The following is a 19,089-nucleotide window of genomic DNA, read 5'->3' on the forward strand; positions in this document are numbered from 1 at the left end:
CTTAGTCTTAGGTAATGGTCCCACAATATCTAATCCCACACGCTGAAAGGGAACTTCCAATATGGGCATAGGACAAAGGGGAGCCGAGGAGGCTTATAAGCAGAGACGATCTGGCAGTCTGGACATGAAGTACAAAATCGTTCAACATCTTTTCCCATATTAAGCCAATAAAATCGTTTTGATAACCGGTCTCTAGTTTTGTCGGCACGAGGTGCCCCCAAGATGTGTGAATGTGCCAGATGCAAAACAGTTTCCCTATGTGCTTCAGGTACCACCAGTTGTTCAATAAATTCCCCCTCCAAATGATCTGAGATCACTCTGAAAAGGCAACCGTCCTTTTCTATAAAGTGTGGGGTTTTCACACCCCCGGAATTACGCTCTTGGTAATAAGAGTCATTAGCAGGGCGAGCCTGTTTAAATGCATATTCTAATGAGCTATCAGTATGCTGCAAACGCACAAAATCTGATTGTTCGTTAACACTCGGTTTGTGTTCGGGCGTTTGCAATCTGGGAAGATGTAGAAGGAGCAGCCCATTCTGGAAGATTGTCGGGGTGACCTCCTCCGTCTCGCTGGAGAGATCGGGTTCAATATCTAAGTTGGGCTCTAGATTTTCCCCGGCCGCTACCAGTTCTTCGTCTTGGATTTCTTCTTCTTCTCCCCCCCCACCAAGTTCATTAGTGGACTGGACTACTGGTCCCTTACATTTATTAATCAGTTTCGAAAAAGGGCATTTCTCCGTCCTATGAGTAATGGCCAAGGGCACGAGTCGAAACGGCAGACCAAACCTTAAAGTGGCGCCCCTATAAGTTAAAGGAAGAAGTAAAGTCTGATAATCTTTAACATCACCATGTACACAGCGTATTTTTACAGTCTCACAGTCTCTAAGGCATTGTTCATTAAGACAGTCTCGTCTCACAATACAAAGGTCACTTCGAATCTAACAATGCTGAGATTTCTCTGTCCCCAATTTCACCGGATCAACAAGCCATCTTTTCCATCCGGATATGTAATAGTTGAGCAACAAATCTCGGCCAGTCCAATCTCCATTGAATGAGCTGGAGACAAGCGACATTCTCTTGCCAAATGGCCGAGCTGATCACATCGGAAACATCTACGGTCGGCTCCGTTTCGAAATATCCTCTGCGGCGTCCACGTCGGCGTGCTCTGTAGCCTCCACGGTCTGTCGACCGCTGTTGCCGCTGTCTCCCCAGAAACAGGCGTCCCATCTACGACTGGATTTCCGGGTCCTACCTGACCCCATTAGATTTTCAGGTCCTGCAGCTTGTCGATCGGCGGCGAGAATGTCCTGGACGTTCGTTCACAGGTTGCGAAGCAGCACGAAATCCACCGCTCTTTCTCCAAGTGGACTGTGAACCCTCTAATCGTCTGGACATAATCGTTAATGATTTAATATCATGGCGTAGAAATTCATCTCGAAGAACTTCAGGTATGCCGGCCAGTAATATATTCACGACAACTGTTTCCATTACGTCTCCTTCAAACCAACAGTGCACTTTATGTATCAAATCTTGAATTTGCGCGGATTGGGTCATCCATGTTTAGTTTCCAGTCTTTAAGTGCAAATGTTTTAGACTTCTGAAATAAGTCTTGGCGGCATCCATCTGTGCAACCACTCCTGGTACCACTTGTCACGCTTGGGTCACAGATTTGCACAGAGACACAGAAGGTCGTAGAAAAAAAGAAGGATTTTTATTCAGACACCGCAAACACATGAGCTTAAACGTGCTCCATGACAAGTCAGATATAACAGTTCCGCTAGGAGCAGAGAGAGATAAAAGCAAACAATCAATTCCCAAACTGACAGGTGCTGCGCAAGGCTTATAAGTCGGCGAGTACCGCGAGGCTTGTATTACGCGTTATAGTGCAAGGATAAGGAGCAATGTGTAGTCAGTGTTTCAGGGTTTGTGGTTTTCCCAGGGCGTCTGTCTCTATTTGGGGTGCGATCAGCCCTCCAGCTCACAATATATATATATATATATGTATGTATATATGTATATATATATATATATATATATATATATATATATATATATATATATATATATATATATATATATAAAAGAAACAATTAAAAACAGATGTTGTGAATGCATATGTATTCATCCTCTTTGTTATGAAACCCCTACATAAGATCTGGTCCAACCAATTAACTTCAGAAATCGCATAATTAATTGAATAGGGTCCATCTGTGTGCAATCGAAGTGTCACAAGATCTGTCACATAATCTCTGTATAAATCAACTTGCTCTGAAAGGCTCCTGACACTGCAACACCACTAAGCAATTAACATGAAGACCAAGGAGCACACCAAATTTGACAGAGATAAATTTTGAATATCTCACAGAGCACTACAAATCTAACAAGAGGAGGCCACTCTCCAAAACTCACAGACCAGGCAAGGAGGACATTAGAGGTTGCAGCAAAGACACCAAGAGGTAACACGGAAGGAGCTGCAAAGATCTTTAGCAGACATGGGAGTATCAAAAAACAAAAAAAGAAAACACATTTGGAGTTTGCCCAACAGCGGACCCCCTAAACACATGGAAGAAGGTTCTCTGGTCAGATGAGACTAAGATTTAACTTTTTGGCAATCATGGGAAATGCCATGTGTGGCACCAACAAAACACTTCTGCCACAGTGAAGCATGGTGGTGGCAGCATCATGAAAACTGGCCAGAACTGAAGGAAATGGATGGCACTTGTGAAGGACAGCCGGGTCCCATCCCCGGCAAGGACGCCCCTACTGCTTATGTTCCGGGGGAGCCACCATGGGCAGTCCAATATCTCCCCCGGGATGCTTGGTGGCAGCCTCCCTGGCCGGCGATTCCCCAACCACCTGCAGGGCTCCATGGGAGATGGAGTCCTCCACAGCTTGGTTGGGGCCCTGGGTGGCCGCTAGTGGGGGCTGTCTGCTTCCAACAGCCTGGCTGGACGAGTCTTCAGCCCCACTCGGAAGTGCAATTAGGACTAGGTGGTTAATCACCTGGAACGCTTCCGGGTGGGCTATAAAAGGGCCCAGCCACCACCACTCAAGGAGCCATGGTCGGGAGGAGGAGGACTACGCTTGTGGAGGAGTCGTGGTAGTGGAAGAAAAGTGTGTTGTTTTTGCTTTGGGACTGTGTATTGCCTATGGGTCACGGGGAAGACGTGCGCCCACGGGTGAAGAAAAATAAAGTCTTTGTGTTTGTATACGTACCTCCGTGTCTTTCTGTGTCGGGTCAGGCGCCTATATAGCGCCTTTGTTACACACTAAATACACAGCAATTCTTGAGGAAACCTGTTTCAGTCTGCCAGAGATTTGAGACTGGGATGAAAGTGACCTTCGAGCAGGACATTGGACCTAAACATACTTTTAAAATAACATTGGAGTGGGTTAAAGGGAAATATTTAAATGTCTTGGAATGACCTAGTCAATGCCTAAACCTCAATCAAATTGCGAGTCTATGGCATGACTTGAAGATTGCTGTACATCAGTGCAGCCCATCTAACTTGAAGGAGTTAAGAGCAGATTTGACTTGAGGAATGGTTGAAAATCCCAGTGAGTAGATGTGCTAAGCTAATACAGATATTCCCCAAGAAATTTACAGCTGTAATTGCAGGCAAAAGTACAAAGTTTTGACTTTGGGGCAGTGAATACCTACACACATTCAAGATTCCTGTTTTTTGCCTTAATTATTGTTTGTGTTATAATAAGACATGTTTTGCAAATTAAAAGTGGTAGACATGCTGTATAAATCAAATGGTGCTAACCCCCAAAAATCAATTTTAACCTAAGGCTGTAATGCAACAAAACAGAACAAACAATGAAGGGGGTGAATACTTTCATAAGACACTGTATACATGCAATAGAAAATGGATAAGCTACTCACCAATGTCAAGGTCCCACTAAGAATATGTGGAAAGTGTAATACCATGTGGATACAGCACAGAGCTACACGTTTTGCTTTTGCGGTGCAACCTGAGATGTGTATTCAATCACACTCTGCAACATGCAGCAAGCACCCTAAACCCTTGTCTAAGAAGCACATGGCCACAATTCACAGCACAAGAGAGCACACATTTGTTTACTGATAACAAGCTGCTGACATCAGAGAAAAAAAGGATTTGGGACAAGTTTATTCTTTACTAGATAATAAGTACCCCACAAATCTACCTGTGTCAGGCATATCTGATTCATATATAGTGCCACACATGTAAAATATCTTTTACCAAATTCTCCTAAGGCCAATCCTCACTTTTCTAACCTTTCCAGTGGCCTAGAAGTTTAATGAGCAGTGCAAACCCAAGGAACCCAATATGAACTGCCCCATTAAGGAAAGTTAACTATTGGTGACAGGATCAACTGGGATTGCAAAAAAAACAGTGGTATGCCCTTTCCACTCTGTTGCTCAGTGATGAACAACAATCTCAGAGGTCCTTAAGTATCTATTTATACAGACAAAAACATGATCAAAGCAGATCACCCTGGCTCAATACCATACACTGAAAAATGTTTTGAAGCTGATGTGGCAAACAAATAGCTGAAAAAAGCAACAGCATGGTAGCATCTCCACATCAATTCTAATGGGCAATTTATTAAATCTAGTCTACCTAATATCACTCTGGGATAACATCTGGAACTTCGCAATGTCTATGTCCTGCTTCTTTCATAAGAATCATATTGTATTATGCACAAATTTAAATGAAATAGATTTTAAAAAGAAGAAACATTGTAAGACAGGTGGTTATACAGCCATACCTATGGGAGTTAACACAACAAGCCTGAATTATTTAAGCAGAGTCACATTCTAGCACAATTATGACATATATATAAGAAAACCAAATGTGCACCAACAATAAATTGCCCCTTTGTAACATATGAATTCTGAATGCACTTGGAAAACCATAAACAAGCTGACCAACACAAACTACTCACCTTACGTAATTCTGTGCTCTTGGGCTCCGTAGTCCACGTAATTATACGAGACACAGCCAGTCGTGTTTCACTGGAGTTTACAAAGTCTCCAGGATCCATCTGTACAGCCAGGGTCTCGATGTACTTCAGGATAGCGACTTTCACCTGCCAGGGAAGCAAATGCAAAACGTTTAATTCTTTTACTGATAGCCTGACTGAAAATGAACTCTTCTAGTCAGGATAGAGACAAAATGACAAGTCTTACTTACCCCAATAGGTCATTCATTGGTGTGTACCCCCCAAATCAATTACAAGGACACAGAGCTAAAAGAGACGGTACTCAAAAATAAAGTGATGTCCTGTTCCTAAAGGCTTAAATCCGCACAATTGTACCAGATGCTGTCATACAATGTCATTGTTTCAGTGTTTTTCCAGAGCCCCATTATTCCTATACTCCTACTTATATCAGTAAATAAGAAGTTATGCAAGCTTTCATTTGTATCTAGGACTAGCAGAGAGTCTCAACCAAAAGGACGCACACAGTATAACTCCTCATAATGACTTGTCTGTGTGAGGCATTGTACCTTATAAACTCTTCTAATTAACACAATATTAATGTTTTAACCCAACAGCACACCTAAAGAAGATATTTTTACTTTTTAATTAGGAAATGTTAACTCAAACTTATAGCAATACATTAAAAAAATACACAGGCAAAGATTAGGAAGAGTCTTGGGAAGTAGACCGTTGCTTAACTTCCTTAGCGTTAGCTATGAAAATAGTGTTAATCCCAAGTGTCACTTGGGCAACTGTCAGATGCATACTGCGCAAGCATTAGACCCGAGGATTACTCGGGCTGTAAAAGTGCTAAAAGCGTTAGTCCTGAGTATTACTCGGGCAACTGTATAGGTGTGTCTTCCATAAACATCAAGGCCAAGCATTGCTCGGTAAACAGTGTAGACGCATCTTCTCCTAGCTTCATTCTGCCATCACAGAAGAAATGTTTTTCAGCAGCCCAGGTGTTCCACACTCTTGACAGCGATATGAGCAGTGATTTCGAGGAGCCTCTCATTAGCAGTGATGATGAAGTGAATCTATCATTAGGCAGTGAAACCAAAAAGTGATTCTGTTGAATCCGAAATTGAAACTCACTTTTCGGTTTCTGTTGACCCTGCTTCAAATACACCATCACCACCTAATTTTGATTTTGTGGGGGAAGCCAGGAATAAAAGAGAACACTGACAGCCAATATCCACTTACTTACTTCAAGTTATTTCTCGATGATGATGTAATCGAAAGAATTGTTGAGACTAATCATTATGCTGAACAGTGACAGGTAAATGACCATACACCAAAGCAGTTTTCCCATTCAAAGAAATAGCACACAAGACATATTTTGACAGTATATATGTGGCATTAGGACCATTATTATTATTCATTTCACAAAATCATTTGGTGTCTGTTCCACTGAATTGCATTAAGATGTTAAACTGTAGACCATTTCATATTATTATTATTTCTATCATTATTATAGTTTGTACACGTCTGACTTTGCACTTTTTGTGTTTTGTACATTCTACAAAAGAAAGATTTAATAAAAATGTCATTTTTCAAGCAAAAAATGCAACACTAAGGAGACTAAATGGCAATTCCAAAGATGCCTTGAAGTTAAATTCTGACAGGTTATGTGGACTTCTATATGTTAGGAGCTTTAAGGTGCCTCCTCACATGCCTGTCACAGATAGAAAATTGCTTCCCCACAGCTGCACTAACCTGTGCTGCTTGGTTCCACACTTGGATTTGCTCCTGCAGTGTACAAGTGTGCCGGGTTGCTTTTCTGGGGCAGTGGGGAAGCAATTTTATAGCTGACCCAAACCTGTAGGGCTTCTTGGCAGGCTTGAGAGAGAGAAAGGAGAGCTTGTGAATAAGAAAGCAAGTTGTACAAAGAGAACTATAAACTGAGACTGAAGAAAGGTACTTGAAGGATTAAGAATAGACAGCAAGAAGTTTGGCAAGGAATTCAAACACATACGCACATGATTGTTTAACCCGGCATATTAATTTTGCGTCATCCACCCCAAGAATACTACTCATAAATATGGATAAAATAACATTCTCAACCCCAGCTACAGATGTTGAATGAATCATTCTGCAGAAACACAGCTTTAGTGAGATTGAGTTCAGAGTTTGGATAAAGAGTTTTAGACTAGTTGGAGACAAAAACTCTAACAATATGGATTTAATGATTGTGTTAGTCTCTACAGAAGCTTACAAAGCAAGGTAGTGAGCCCAGCACAAAGCATATCATTCAGGTGTAAACAGGAAAAACAAAACCCTACACACTAGTGCAATCAGGAGTGGTGAAAAGAGATGTCTACACAGTATAATGCCTGCTGTCACCTGCATATTTATGAGTGTCAATCTAAATGGCATTTAGGAAGATCCACCAAAAAACCCACAACCTGCCAAAACAAAGGAATGAACGCAATCCTTTAAAAATATAAAAAGGAGTAACATGAAAGTAAATTTAGAGACAAAATAATAAGGTGGGTAGTTATTTACTTTATCTTGCCAGAGTTCTGCCTGGATTATGACTTACAGATCTCATCTGATGTACAGTAGTGGGTTGCAAACATAAAAGAAAGAGGCACATAAATGATAGAATACAATTCTATCGCACCATGTGGCTCAAATGTAAATGACAATCATCTAACAGTTACCAATTGACCACGCTGGTTATATAAAGTAACTGAAGTATGTGTTATAAGGAAGTGGGGAAAATACAAAAAGTCCGTCTCAATGAGTGTCTTGTTTACAGGATGCAAATATCATCACAACAATATGGCAAGAAAGCCCACAATGTTACTGACTGCAATATGAGGGTACAATTAAAAAGGAGAAGTAACTAAGCTTCCAACCAACAAGCACTCTGTATGGGAAAAAAGGTGCAAAGAGGTGTAAAGGCTGTCAAGCTCAGGGTCCTCCCCACAGTTCTGAACCAGAAGATTTAAATGCACACTTTCAGCAATCAAAGTTGCAGTGCTGCCAACCATAATTGCCATTTTGTCTGCTGTCATGTAACACATATGCTATTTCAATGCTTCCTAAAGCTAAAAACCAAAAATGAAGATATAAATCAATAATTTCACCTATTCGCTCACAAGGACATTGTTCTGGGAGGACATGGTACTTGCACGCAAAATTGCACTACAAATACAACTAGACAAGACTACACAATAGTACAGCTGCTGTCACTGTAATGCTTAGTTAAAGGCAAAAATCGACAAGCCCCTCAATTACTCTGCCAAACATGTAGGGCCAAAAACACTTCTGCTAGCAAAAAACAGATATGAAATGAACAGCCAAGTGAAAAGAATCAGGGAACAAACCTTCAGGTTTGGTGTCTGTGTCTGGTCCACTGTGAATCGCATCAAGATGTTAAACTGCAGATCATTTGGAAATGACTCCCTACAACCATAAAGAGGCATAAAGCTTGGAACACTGCATTTGGCAGCCCATTTTGTTATAACTGGAACAGAAAAACACATTTCCTGCTTTACCTTGTCACATCCAACGCCTTCTGAACCTTGGCCTGCACAGAGCCCAGCAAGTCAGCACCCATTTTCTTTAAAAGCTGTGTTAGTAAGACAAAGAGCCAGTCTTGCAGGTCCTCTTTATGGACTTGAATAAAATCAACCAGTGTTTCTAGGAACATGCTAAACACCTGCAAAAAGAAGGCAAAAAAGGTGTAGATGGGTAAAGGCAGTGAATAGGGAAAACACAAAAGAAGGAACCAGCCATGAATTTCATTTTCACAAGGCATACAGGCAATGCATGCAAGAGAAGTAAGGACAGTCAAGCACTCATTACATTATGACCATCATGCCATGTTCTGAGCCAGCCAAGAAGCAAGATGTCAGCAAAAAGCTTTCACACCTAAATCTAAGCCACCTAAGCAAAAGACAATTAGAAATGAGGTTTCAAAGTGAAACTACCCATGGGACAGTACAAGACCTCCGCTATTAATACATCTCACATGCTTTTCTTAATGATGAAATGACAACACAAGCTGGATAAAATGGATTCTGTATAGCAACTATACACCTGACAAAAGAGTAAAGCAATTTGCTACAGTCACATATACAGTGCAAAAAAAAAAACTATAAACTGCTTGTGGAGTAGCAGAAACAGTTCGTATGAATATCTACAGCCAGGAAAAGAAAATATATAAGGAACTGAAAATTAGAAAAAGGCAAGACAGGAACCACAAAGTGAAACCACACACTTTTGCCTGATGGGGTATATTTATGTGCAACCAAGGACTGTGGGGCTAGTAGTACATTATATGTTTATTTAGGTAAATGAATTTACTTAAAAAAAGAAAAAAAAAAATTCCCACACCATAGCATAAATCTACCTAGGGAAACCTAAGAGGAAATGTCATATCCCACTGCTTCCTTTTAGCTCTGCACTGCATCTTTTTACCATTAAATGATCAAAAATAATCATATCCATGATTAATCAATGTTGCTAATACTTGGTGTCAACCACAACTAACAACACAGTTCTAAAACAAACTCAACACAAGACATTCATCAGTATAGCCTTTCTGTATGATCGGCCCATCACATTCAGGTAAAGTCTCATGGCATACTCTATGCAGAACATGAAATGTAAGCGCAACCATACTGCTCAAGAACCATGACACTCCTGTCATTCAACTGTACATATATAGCAATAAGCAATGGATAGTGATTAACAGGCGATCCTGAGGAGGAACCCACTGGCAAGAACAAAACATATTATATATCAGATTGATATGTGGACACATGAAGATACAGTTACTCTGATGATTGACAATTACTTTATTGCCTTTAACCTTAATGCCAGCCAGATAGAGAACCCATCATTAAGCAAAGAAGCACAAGACATCCGCCACGAACCTGCACGTTATTAGTCAATATTCAAAAGCATAATATTACACCAGAAAAAATAAAAGCATGCAATGAAATTAAAACACACTTACTCTCTACAGAGAGTCCAACACACGGGGAAGCATGCAAAAAGAAAAAAGAGAAAAAAAAACACAAAAGAGAAATGAACCAATTAGTCTTTATCAATACCATGTAATGATCATCCCAATGCAAACCCTCCCCACTCCAACCCTATTTCAAAATGTATAAACCAGAGCTGTTTTTAGACACCTCTTTAAAGGCTTGTTAACCAATAAACAAGTGCTGCAGGCCATTACCAAGGAAAAGGTTATAATTAAGTGGGTAATGAGTGAAAAATAAAAGAGGAGCAAAGTAAAGCAATTGGTTTGCAAGGGGGGTGCGAATTATGAATGCAGAGGGAAAAAAACTTGAGAAGGTCACTAGGAGTAAAAGGATGGTGGTGCATTTGATAAGACATCTAGAATGACTGTGGGGGTAGGGAACAAGAAAATCACCAACGAGAATTCACCTAGGGTCCCATCCCTCTCTGTTCCACATCCACATACCACGAGGGTTGGTTACAAACATGGAGCCTCCAAGTCTGCTGTGGTAAAGGAGAATTCCTCTGTCTCAATGGTCAATTGAGCTTCTCTCTGGGAGAGTTCCACTGCACACTTTCTGTTAGTGTTGCTTTGCTCAGCTCTTTCCATTACACTCACCCTTCCTTGAGTGAATTCAAGTCAGAGCACCATCTATCTCTGTTCAGGAATTTGGTCTAGGTGACACTTAATTTTAGCTGCTCATTCTTACTAAAATGGCAGCAGCAAGACATTAATTTGGACTGCTGGATTACATAGCCAGCTGTGCCAAAGGAATTTTCCTTTAATGCAACTGGATAAGAATCGGTTTACTAATTAGAAGGCACAGGGATCACAGCTAGCCTCTCTGTGTGAGCAAATGAAACGGAGAGGGCTGGGAGCTAGAAGTAATATTTTTTTCTAGCTGGTGGCAAGTAATGCATAAAAATGCTCTATGAAGTCAATTAGTGAAATGAGCAATACTGTGATGTATCATAGAGTGAACTCTGTATGTTTATAAGAAAAAAATAAGCGCACATATGCACACACAACACAGTTTACAAAAAATCGAGTTTAAAAGTCTCATGGAAACTTACTGCCTGTAAAATAAATATATTGTTATATTAAATTTACACAAGACAATGGGTAAAGAAGGTAAAGAATATAGGAGATAGAATCAATGCTGTCTAACTACAAATAATACCACAAATGAACATATTTGAGAAGTGAACATGAAAGAAGCTGGACAGTTCATTCACCAGCAAATGCCAATTAGTGTTCAGTCAAAGGGGTATCCTGGCATTTTCCTCTGTCACAACAATGACCATGTAGAAAAGGATGAGAGAGTCTGCATGTTTTGACTCCTAATTTAAGTGGCTGCTATTTCAAGCAACCATTCGTACATGGCAAAGTGAAGAAAAAAAGAAAAATTCTTGATAATGATCAAGAAAGTAAAGCCATATAGGTTCTATGCCCAAAGTACACTGCCACTTTCATTGCTGGGTGGAAAAAAAACAAAAAACAAACCACCACCACTACCAAGTGCTCTTGTTATTCATTAATCACATGGTCAAATATTCACTAGCTCAAGAATTCTGAACAATCTGGAGGTTACTTACTTGGCAAATTACACAAAAACATTAATAACAACATACCTTGCTATGAGGATCTGCAAACATTCGTGTGAAGATTTCGCACAACCTTTTCAATTCCACGCGGCTGCAGGACAGGAGGGTGAGTACAATTAGGTGATATACAGCCAAGGGGTTTTTCCAAAAAAAAAAAAAGTGCTCTGAAGTGGCCAGGTTTCTGAAGTTAGCATTTATTGGTGTGTGTTGCAGGTGGTCACTAAGGCAGAAGACTAATAGTTACTGCTTAGATTTGCTCTGTTGTCATTCCTACCTCAGGGTCCTCTGGTTCTTTAGCAGGTTTTGCAATCCCAGCAATCCCTCCTTTCTCTCAGACCAGTTAGAGCTAGCACAGCGGTTCAGAACCTCAGCCACATCCTCTGTCTGCCGCATGTAGGTAGGAATGCTGCCATTGCGTGAACTGTATGATCGTTCAGAGCAAGCACTGGATGCATCACTGTTGGCATCATCATCAGAGTACATTCCATAGGATTCATATCGTCTTCTTGCTGGTTTCCTCTACACAGCAACAAAAAAATATAATGTGATGGAAAACATGAAATTGCAAGGCCCAGCCCCACAGCGTACCCGGAGTATTGAAGCACCAGAGGGATACAAGTGACAAAACTGACACACTACCTTACTTCGTATGTCTCCTAAGAGCTGAGCGCACAAAAGAAAATAACAACAGATTAGTTGAAGCAGAGCCAAGTGAATATACCAAGGGGAAAACAGTTTCCAAAACACTGGTGCTCCCATATACACAGCAGGGTGAACACATAAGCTCCATAAAAAAACAAAACTCAGGGAGCAATGGAGTTCTGTTTTGCCATTCTCCAGGTGGTCATACAGATGACTTATTTTGGTAAAGCTGAAGGATACTTGTGCTCATGAGATATGTAGGACGCTCAAAAAATGAGAAACCTGAATAAGGCAATAGCAATGAATAGTAGCTGTTCCCTAAGCTCTCATCAATCACAACTGAGGCTTCTTACTGTAAAGTAGCCTGCTAAGCTTGGTTACCTTAATTTCAAAGCAAATGTGACACATTATTTAGGGACAATATTCTATAGTCAGGGAGAACATGTGGTGAAGTGTACCTTACAATGAGTAGCCCCACAGATGACAGACGGCTACTTACCAGAGCATCAGCCACAGCCTCCTCAACATCAGAGCCAGTGTTGAGGACCCGCATGGCACTTACAGAGGATGACAATCTGCTGGACTGTCCAATTCCAAAGGCTGGACCTAAAATATACAAAGAAGAAATATAAGAGAAGTGCTGCAGTGTCAACAGGTATAAAGAGTGGGCTAGACATTTTGCATGAAGAAGCAGCAAAATTAAATGGGATGGTGCTGAAATAAAGGAGTCTAGGGTGACTTGAATTATGGGCATGAATAAAACAAAATAAACGGTCATGGAAAAAACTATGTCATTTCTGGTAAAGCATGCTGGAACAGTATGAAGGGGGTGTGCATAACACAGTTTTGCTGCAGAAGGGGACACATGGGATGTGCATGCCTAAAACTGGCATCCTTGTCTGCAGTCCCCTGACTCTGTGGAACTGTTGCTTTTTGGACGAACAATTTCTTGGGTCCTGACCTGGCTGTAAACGCTGATAGATTAAACGCATGTTCCAAACTTGCACACTCCTGGAGCCTCACGTATAAGTGCATACACAAGAAAATGTTGCTTACACCCGTTTCCACGCTTAAATCGTGATGTATAAAACCTAAATTTGATGTAAAGCCATGTACAATCTCACGCCAGCACAATCCATTGCGTACACGCGTTTTCCGCTCAATTTTGCAAACTGGCGGCACCCCTCATCAAAGCAGTGCTACTGTTCAAGTGTGGTTTACCTTTCTTTTTTTAGATTCACATCCCAGACACGGCTCTATCAAATACATTGAAATTAATCGCGTATCTTTAATAAAATTAACAATATAATTGTCCATGGAATGGCCAGACTATTTCAAATACCATAGCTGCTTTTACTGTGGTTACTCTCAGTACATCACTCAGAGTAATTTAACAAACTGTATCTGAGTATGGAATCACAAATGCACAGCAACTGACTGGAAAGCTCTATGGATGATATTGTCAGGAGCGCAGATGATTATCGGGATACATCTAGCACACGCTGCCCCAGCCATGTGCACAGTCTATTTGAACTTCACCCATTCAGCAAACGCTTCACAACCTTTCCTGTGGGACATCATAGTTCAGAAACATAAATGCATTCAATCAGTACATCAAATGCTCCTGGTAGAACTGTGTGTACTTAAAACTACAATTACCTCACTGTAAACTGCATTATATGTAAATGTATATTGTATTAATGCTTTCATATTGTATATTTTTCATTGTTTTTTGTGGTATTATTTTGTCATTTTATAGGAAAATAAGTTTATGGATAATTTGTATATTGAATCCCATTGTACCATACAGTAACAGAAAACAAATTAAATTTAATAGAAGAGAGCGTGTATTTACAGATGATGACTGTCTTCTTGGAGCTCTTGATATCATTTTTAAGATGAAATGCATTAAAGTATGTACAGTGGAACCTCGGTTTGCGAGCATAATTCATTCCGGAAACGTGCTCGCAGTGCAAAGCACTCGTATATCAAAGTGAATTTCCCCATAAAAAATAATGGAAACTCAGATAATTCGTTCCACAACCCAAAACTATTCACATAAAAATGATTAATACAAAATATAAAGTAAAAATACATAAAACAAATTAACCTGCACTTTACCTTTGAAAAGAATCATGGCTGGTGTGAGTTTCTAAATTCTTGTGGGATTCCACCCAACGGGACGACATGCGGAAGAATGTCCCAAAGCAATCGCAGTCTCCCAGTGCTGTAGCAGTCCGCTGTAAAAAGCGAATCCAGAAAGATCGCGGACATGCTATAAGCGTCTGCCGTCAGTGGGTGATACAAGGAACATTATAAACGCACAGGGCATAGTACTACTTGCCTGACTGCTGTGTCTGTGTATAGGAGAGTGGCAGATCCTGCTACAATAAATAACCGCGCTGTTGCTGTTTCAAGCTGAATAAAGCTGGTGGTGCAAGACGGGGACTCGCATGTCACAGCATGCACGCAGTCACAATGCTGTAGTAAACATTATACGCTCGTACGGATGTTGACTATATGAGTGAGGCATGCTGACTCAGAAGGAGAATAGGAGACGATTGCCCACAATCCCGCAGTGAGAGACAGAACCATCTTCAGCTCAGGTGTGATTACATGACGCTCAGCAGACAGAGAGTATACATACATACTACTCATATTGCAAGACATTGCTTGTTTATCAAGTCAAAATTTATTAAAAATTTTAGCTTGTCTTTCAAAACACTCGTAAACCAAGTTACTCGCACACCGATGTTCCACTGTATATTATACAGATACATTTTTCACTTCATTTAAATAATTTATACTGTTAATAATTAAACATGTGGGCATAATGGCACAACAGTAGCAATGATTGTTCCTGCCTCGCGCTGTATACTTAACCCTAACCCTGGGACTGTCACGACCCTGGACGGATAGATGGATGGAACAATTAAACATGTACTATGAATACATTTCAATGTTTTTTAAAGTTTTGAAGAATCAGCGTTCTAAGCTTACAGATGGCTTGACATTTATTACAGAGCTTATTATGTGGTGATTGTTTACTTGGAGAAAGAAAAGGAAGGACAGGAACTGGGGGTTAGTATGTTCGAAAGAGACAGTACTGCTGCAATAAATTATTTCATGAGGGTCACGCACATCCCAGCAAGAATCTTGAGGGAGGCAGGAACAATCTCTGGATGGGGCGCTAGCTCATCGCTACCACTGTGGCACCGTGCCCCTATGGTTAATAATGCTTTGATTAATTTCATCATGAAAATGATATAAAATTTACATCTTAGTATTTAAGTTGTTCAGACAGCTGTAATATCATGAATGTAATGTATTCTGTGTCCTGTCGGCATAAGAGAAAGCCAGTTAAAGAAGCATGTAGTGATTTACACACATGGAGCAAATAGAACACATAGAATATGAAGCATTTAACATGCTACTTCAGTTACAATGGGATCTGAGAAGCTGCAGTAAATTAAACACTGAATTTAGGATGAAGTTTATGATGTTCTACTTTAATGACAAAATAAATTACGAGATTAAAGTGGACATTTTCGACTTGCTTTTTTTTTTTAACTATGTCCCTATTTTTTTTTTCTTTTCTCCGTACACTAATACGCTTCTGTATGACACGCAGATGGTTGGGCTATGACTCACCTTTTCACAGTCACTTTGATATTTGACTACTACTTTTTTATTTCAGGCACTGTATGACTTTCTGAACTTGAACTTTTGAGTTTCTCTGTCACTCTGTATCAACCTCCTTCAGTTGTTTATACGACTGCTTAACACTAGAATTACCAGAGCCTACGAAAAAACTCATAGATCCGGCCCCACCTTAAATCCGTTTGCACCTCTCCGCCAGCGTCCTTTATCCTGTAAATATGCCGGATAAAGACAAGCAGCCGGCTATTCCATCGTCCCACCGACTTAGAACGTGCATTATTTCCACTCTAAAACTCCACTTCACTCCCAGATAATCAATCAAGGCATGAGCTGGGAGACGTTTGTGCACATTCTAAGTCGGTGGGGGGGTGGAATAGCCGGCTGCTTGCTGCTTGTCTTTATCGGCACATTTATAGGACAAAGGACGCTGGCGGAGAGGTACAAACAGATTTAAGGCCGGATCTACGAGTTTTTTTGTAGGCTCTGGTAATTCTAGTGTTAAGCCAACAAATAGAATTTCAGCGAAAGTGAAGTGGAGGCAAGGAAAAACTTACTTTTTTCATGTGCTTTTGCCATTGACTTTTAACCAAACACTGAGCAGAATGTGGTATTTATATTGATTTGCATATTAAAATATGCAAAATTATCGGAGGAGTCATGGTGGATTGGCAGGCACATGCATGTATGTTACTTTTCACGTTGACCTGGATTTATGAAGCTGAAGTGCGTGGAAATTGGCTAATACATGGTTTTGTGCATCTAAACTTTTTTTTAGTATGCACATTTTCACTTTTCTCCATACGCCATGTTTTAGTGTGAATTCTATGCACAGCGTTATGCATGAGGCCCCGGTGATCAAATTTCCAACTGTGTCACATAATCTTTAAGACAGTGCAACTTGTGCTAGTGTTTCATCTGCTTTGTATTTCTTTCATTCTTACTACAAAGACCTAAAGGAATACTCTACCCAAAAATATATATTTTTTATATGTTACTTACCCTCTAACCTTTACAGTGATGGCCAACAAAAATTCTTAATCTCATGTTTTCATGAAGAATCGAGTTAAGTTTCTGATAGAATAGGCATCTATCAGTGTTTCCCAAACACGGTCCTGGGGACCCCCTGTGGCTGCAGGTTTTTGTTCCAACCAGCTTCTGTTTTTAATTGAACTCCTGGGCTAATTAAGTGAACTGATATTTCTGTGTTTAGGGAACAATATAGAAATTAGAAAACTAAGTTTGCTAAAGAAAAAAATATTAAAATGTACCAAGCAGTTATATAGCAATAATGTTTTTTCTTTTTAACAGTATTTTCATCTCGTTTTTCATCCTACTTTTCTAGGTGTTCTAATTGTTTAATTAATTCATTATTTACTAATTAGTGGGTCTGATGCTAAAGTAGTTGCAACCTTCGAGTATTCAGTGTTGTTTGCCAGCGTGTCTGCTCTGCTCATTTTTAATTGTCATTATTAAGATACAATGAAAGGGAAAAACTGCACAGAGAAGGGGCAAAATATAATGAAATCAACAAAAAAGAGAGTTAAGCATTTAAATCTACAGCAAAAGGAGAAATATTTCTAAATGTAAAAATCATGCTGCTATGCTTTTCTGAATGTTGAATAAAAGAAAAAAAAATACAAGCTAATTAAATGAGCTCAGTGCTATCAGGTGTTGTCACTGATTAGGAATCTAGTTGGAACAAAAACCCGCAGCCACAGGGGGTCCCCAGGACCGAGTTTGGGAAACAATGATCAACAGAGATCAATTCTTGACAGTGGCAAGCCATACAAAAAATGTTCCATGAAAATCTCCAGTTATTTGTGTTGCATAACCCACAGTTCAAGTCATCTAGTTGAATGCTAACAATGTTCCTAATACTTGTACTTATTCTAAAATATAAGTAAATGAACTATTCCATAAAAAACGCTTTTGTGTACAAAAACAGAATGTGCTCAAATTGAAACAAGCACTTAAACTGTACATCTGGCTTATGTCGTAACATTTATATTAATAGCAGTGGGCCAAAACTGGAGTACCTTAGGATTATTGCAATGTTAGCTAATAAACATACTGGGCCCCTGATCAATGAATCAGGAGGGGAGGTGAATCATCACTTCAGATGCTTGATCAAGTGTATTCCATTTTCATTCATGAATTTTCCAGAAACAATACTTTGGGAAACATGTGTTTGAGAAAATGGGAGCATACAAGTAGACAATCTGACTTTTGGATTATACAACACTAATTATGTGAGATTTTTTTCATGGACTTTAGTCTTTGCTGTTGCCCAGCATTGGTCTCCACAGATGCCTATTCTATCATCAACTTTGCTACCTCGGCATGCAAGAAAATTTGAGATAAAATTTTTTCTTGGCCATTACTACAAACTACATGGGGTGAATAAAACACAAAAACAATATTTTTCAGTGAGGTATTCGTTAACAGCCACAAAAAGCAATCACCAAGCTTTCAGCTAAGGAATTTCAATTAGCACACTTGTATCACCAAAATTCTCATCTCTGTAGGTCGATCAAATGTTCAAGTTAATATGGCGAACATACCTTTTCTATTTACTGCTTGGAATCCAGTGCATTTCATTTTCAATTTGACTATATGACAAAACACTGAATAATGACTTGTGGTGATGGTGAAATGCAACACATTATATAAAATAAATAGTGTCTATAGGGTCTTTACTGCAGCGAGGATATCAAATTGTATTAACTTCTTCTACGGTCAAGTTTTGTATTAATGGTAACTTAAACTCCAGGAAATCAATTGTGATGCTGAAGCTCTGCTTTATATCTTGTCACATAAAGAGGTCAGCAGCCAGGCAGTATCTGTCAGCAAGAATTCCAGGTCATTTGACCATATAAGACAAGACAGAAAAAATCCTTTGTCAGTGGCTGGTATTTCCATGTTAGTAATATCTCACATAATAAAAAGTAGTGATGCAGTGGTTGGTGTTGGTACCTCTGATTTCACTGTGGGGATTGTTGTCCATGTGGAATCTGCATATTCCCTCTATGGCTCCCGTAGGATTTCGATCAGGTACTTCCCATATCCCTAAAGACATTTGCCTTAGGCTAACTAGTGATTCTACTTTGGCCCTGTATGAGTGAGAAAGTGTGTGGAGGTGTATGCATGAGCTCTGTAGAGGACTGTTCCCTGCAATGCAGCTGGGCAAGGTTCTGGCCCCACATGACCCTTAGCTGAATTAATTTAGGTTGAGAA

At 39.9% G+C, this 19,089-nt stretch overlaps 1 protein-coding gene across 35 annotated transcripts in view; it reads right to left on the reverse strand.

Annotated features, from left to right (window-relative positions):
- The window catches only part of clasp2 (cytoplasmic linker associated protein 2), a 271,813-nt gene that overhangs the window by 13,246 nt on the left and 239,478 nt on the right, over positions 1-19,089 (reverse strand). For 16 of the 35 annotated variants that reach the window (XM_039736280.1, XM_039736273.1, XM_039736275.1 and 13 more), the window contains 8 exons: positions 12,695-12,801; positions 12,193-12,216; positions 11,828-12,072; positions 11,581-11,644; positions 9,941-9,943; positions 8,475-8,638; positions 8,304-8,382; positions 4,936-5,079 (listed from right to left, as the gene is read on the reverse strand). In XM_039736280.1, coding sequence (XP_039592214.1) covers positions 4,936-5,079; positions 8,304-8,382; positions 8,475-8,638; positions 9,941-9,943; positions 11,581-11,644; positions 11,828-12,072; positions 12,193-12,216; positions 12,695-12,801 — 830 coding nt within the window. The remainder of the gene's footprint in view (positions 1-4,935; positions 5,080-8,303; positions 8,383-8,474; positions 8,639-9,940; positions 9,944-11,580; positions 11,645-11,827; positions 12,073-12,192; positions 12,217-12,694; positions 12,802-19,089) is intronic. The other 19 variants (XM_039736300.1, XM_039736283.1, XM_039736274.1 and 16 more) reach the window with 3 other exon arrangements.

This window comes from Polypterus senegalus, chromosome 15 (genome assembly GCF_016835505.1).
Source record: "Polypterus senegalus isolate Bchr_013 chromosome 15, ASM1683550v1, whole genome shotgun sequence".
NCBI classification, from domain to species: domain Eukaryota; kingdom Metazoa; phylum Chordata; class Cladistia; order Polypteriformes; family Polypteridae; genus Polypterus; species Polypterus senegalus.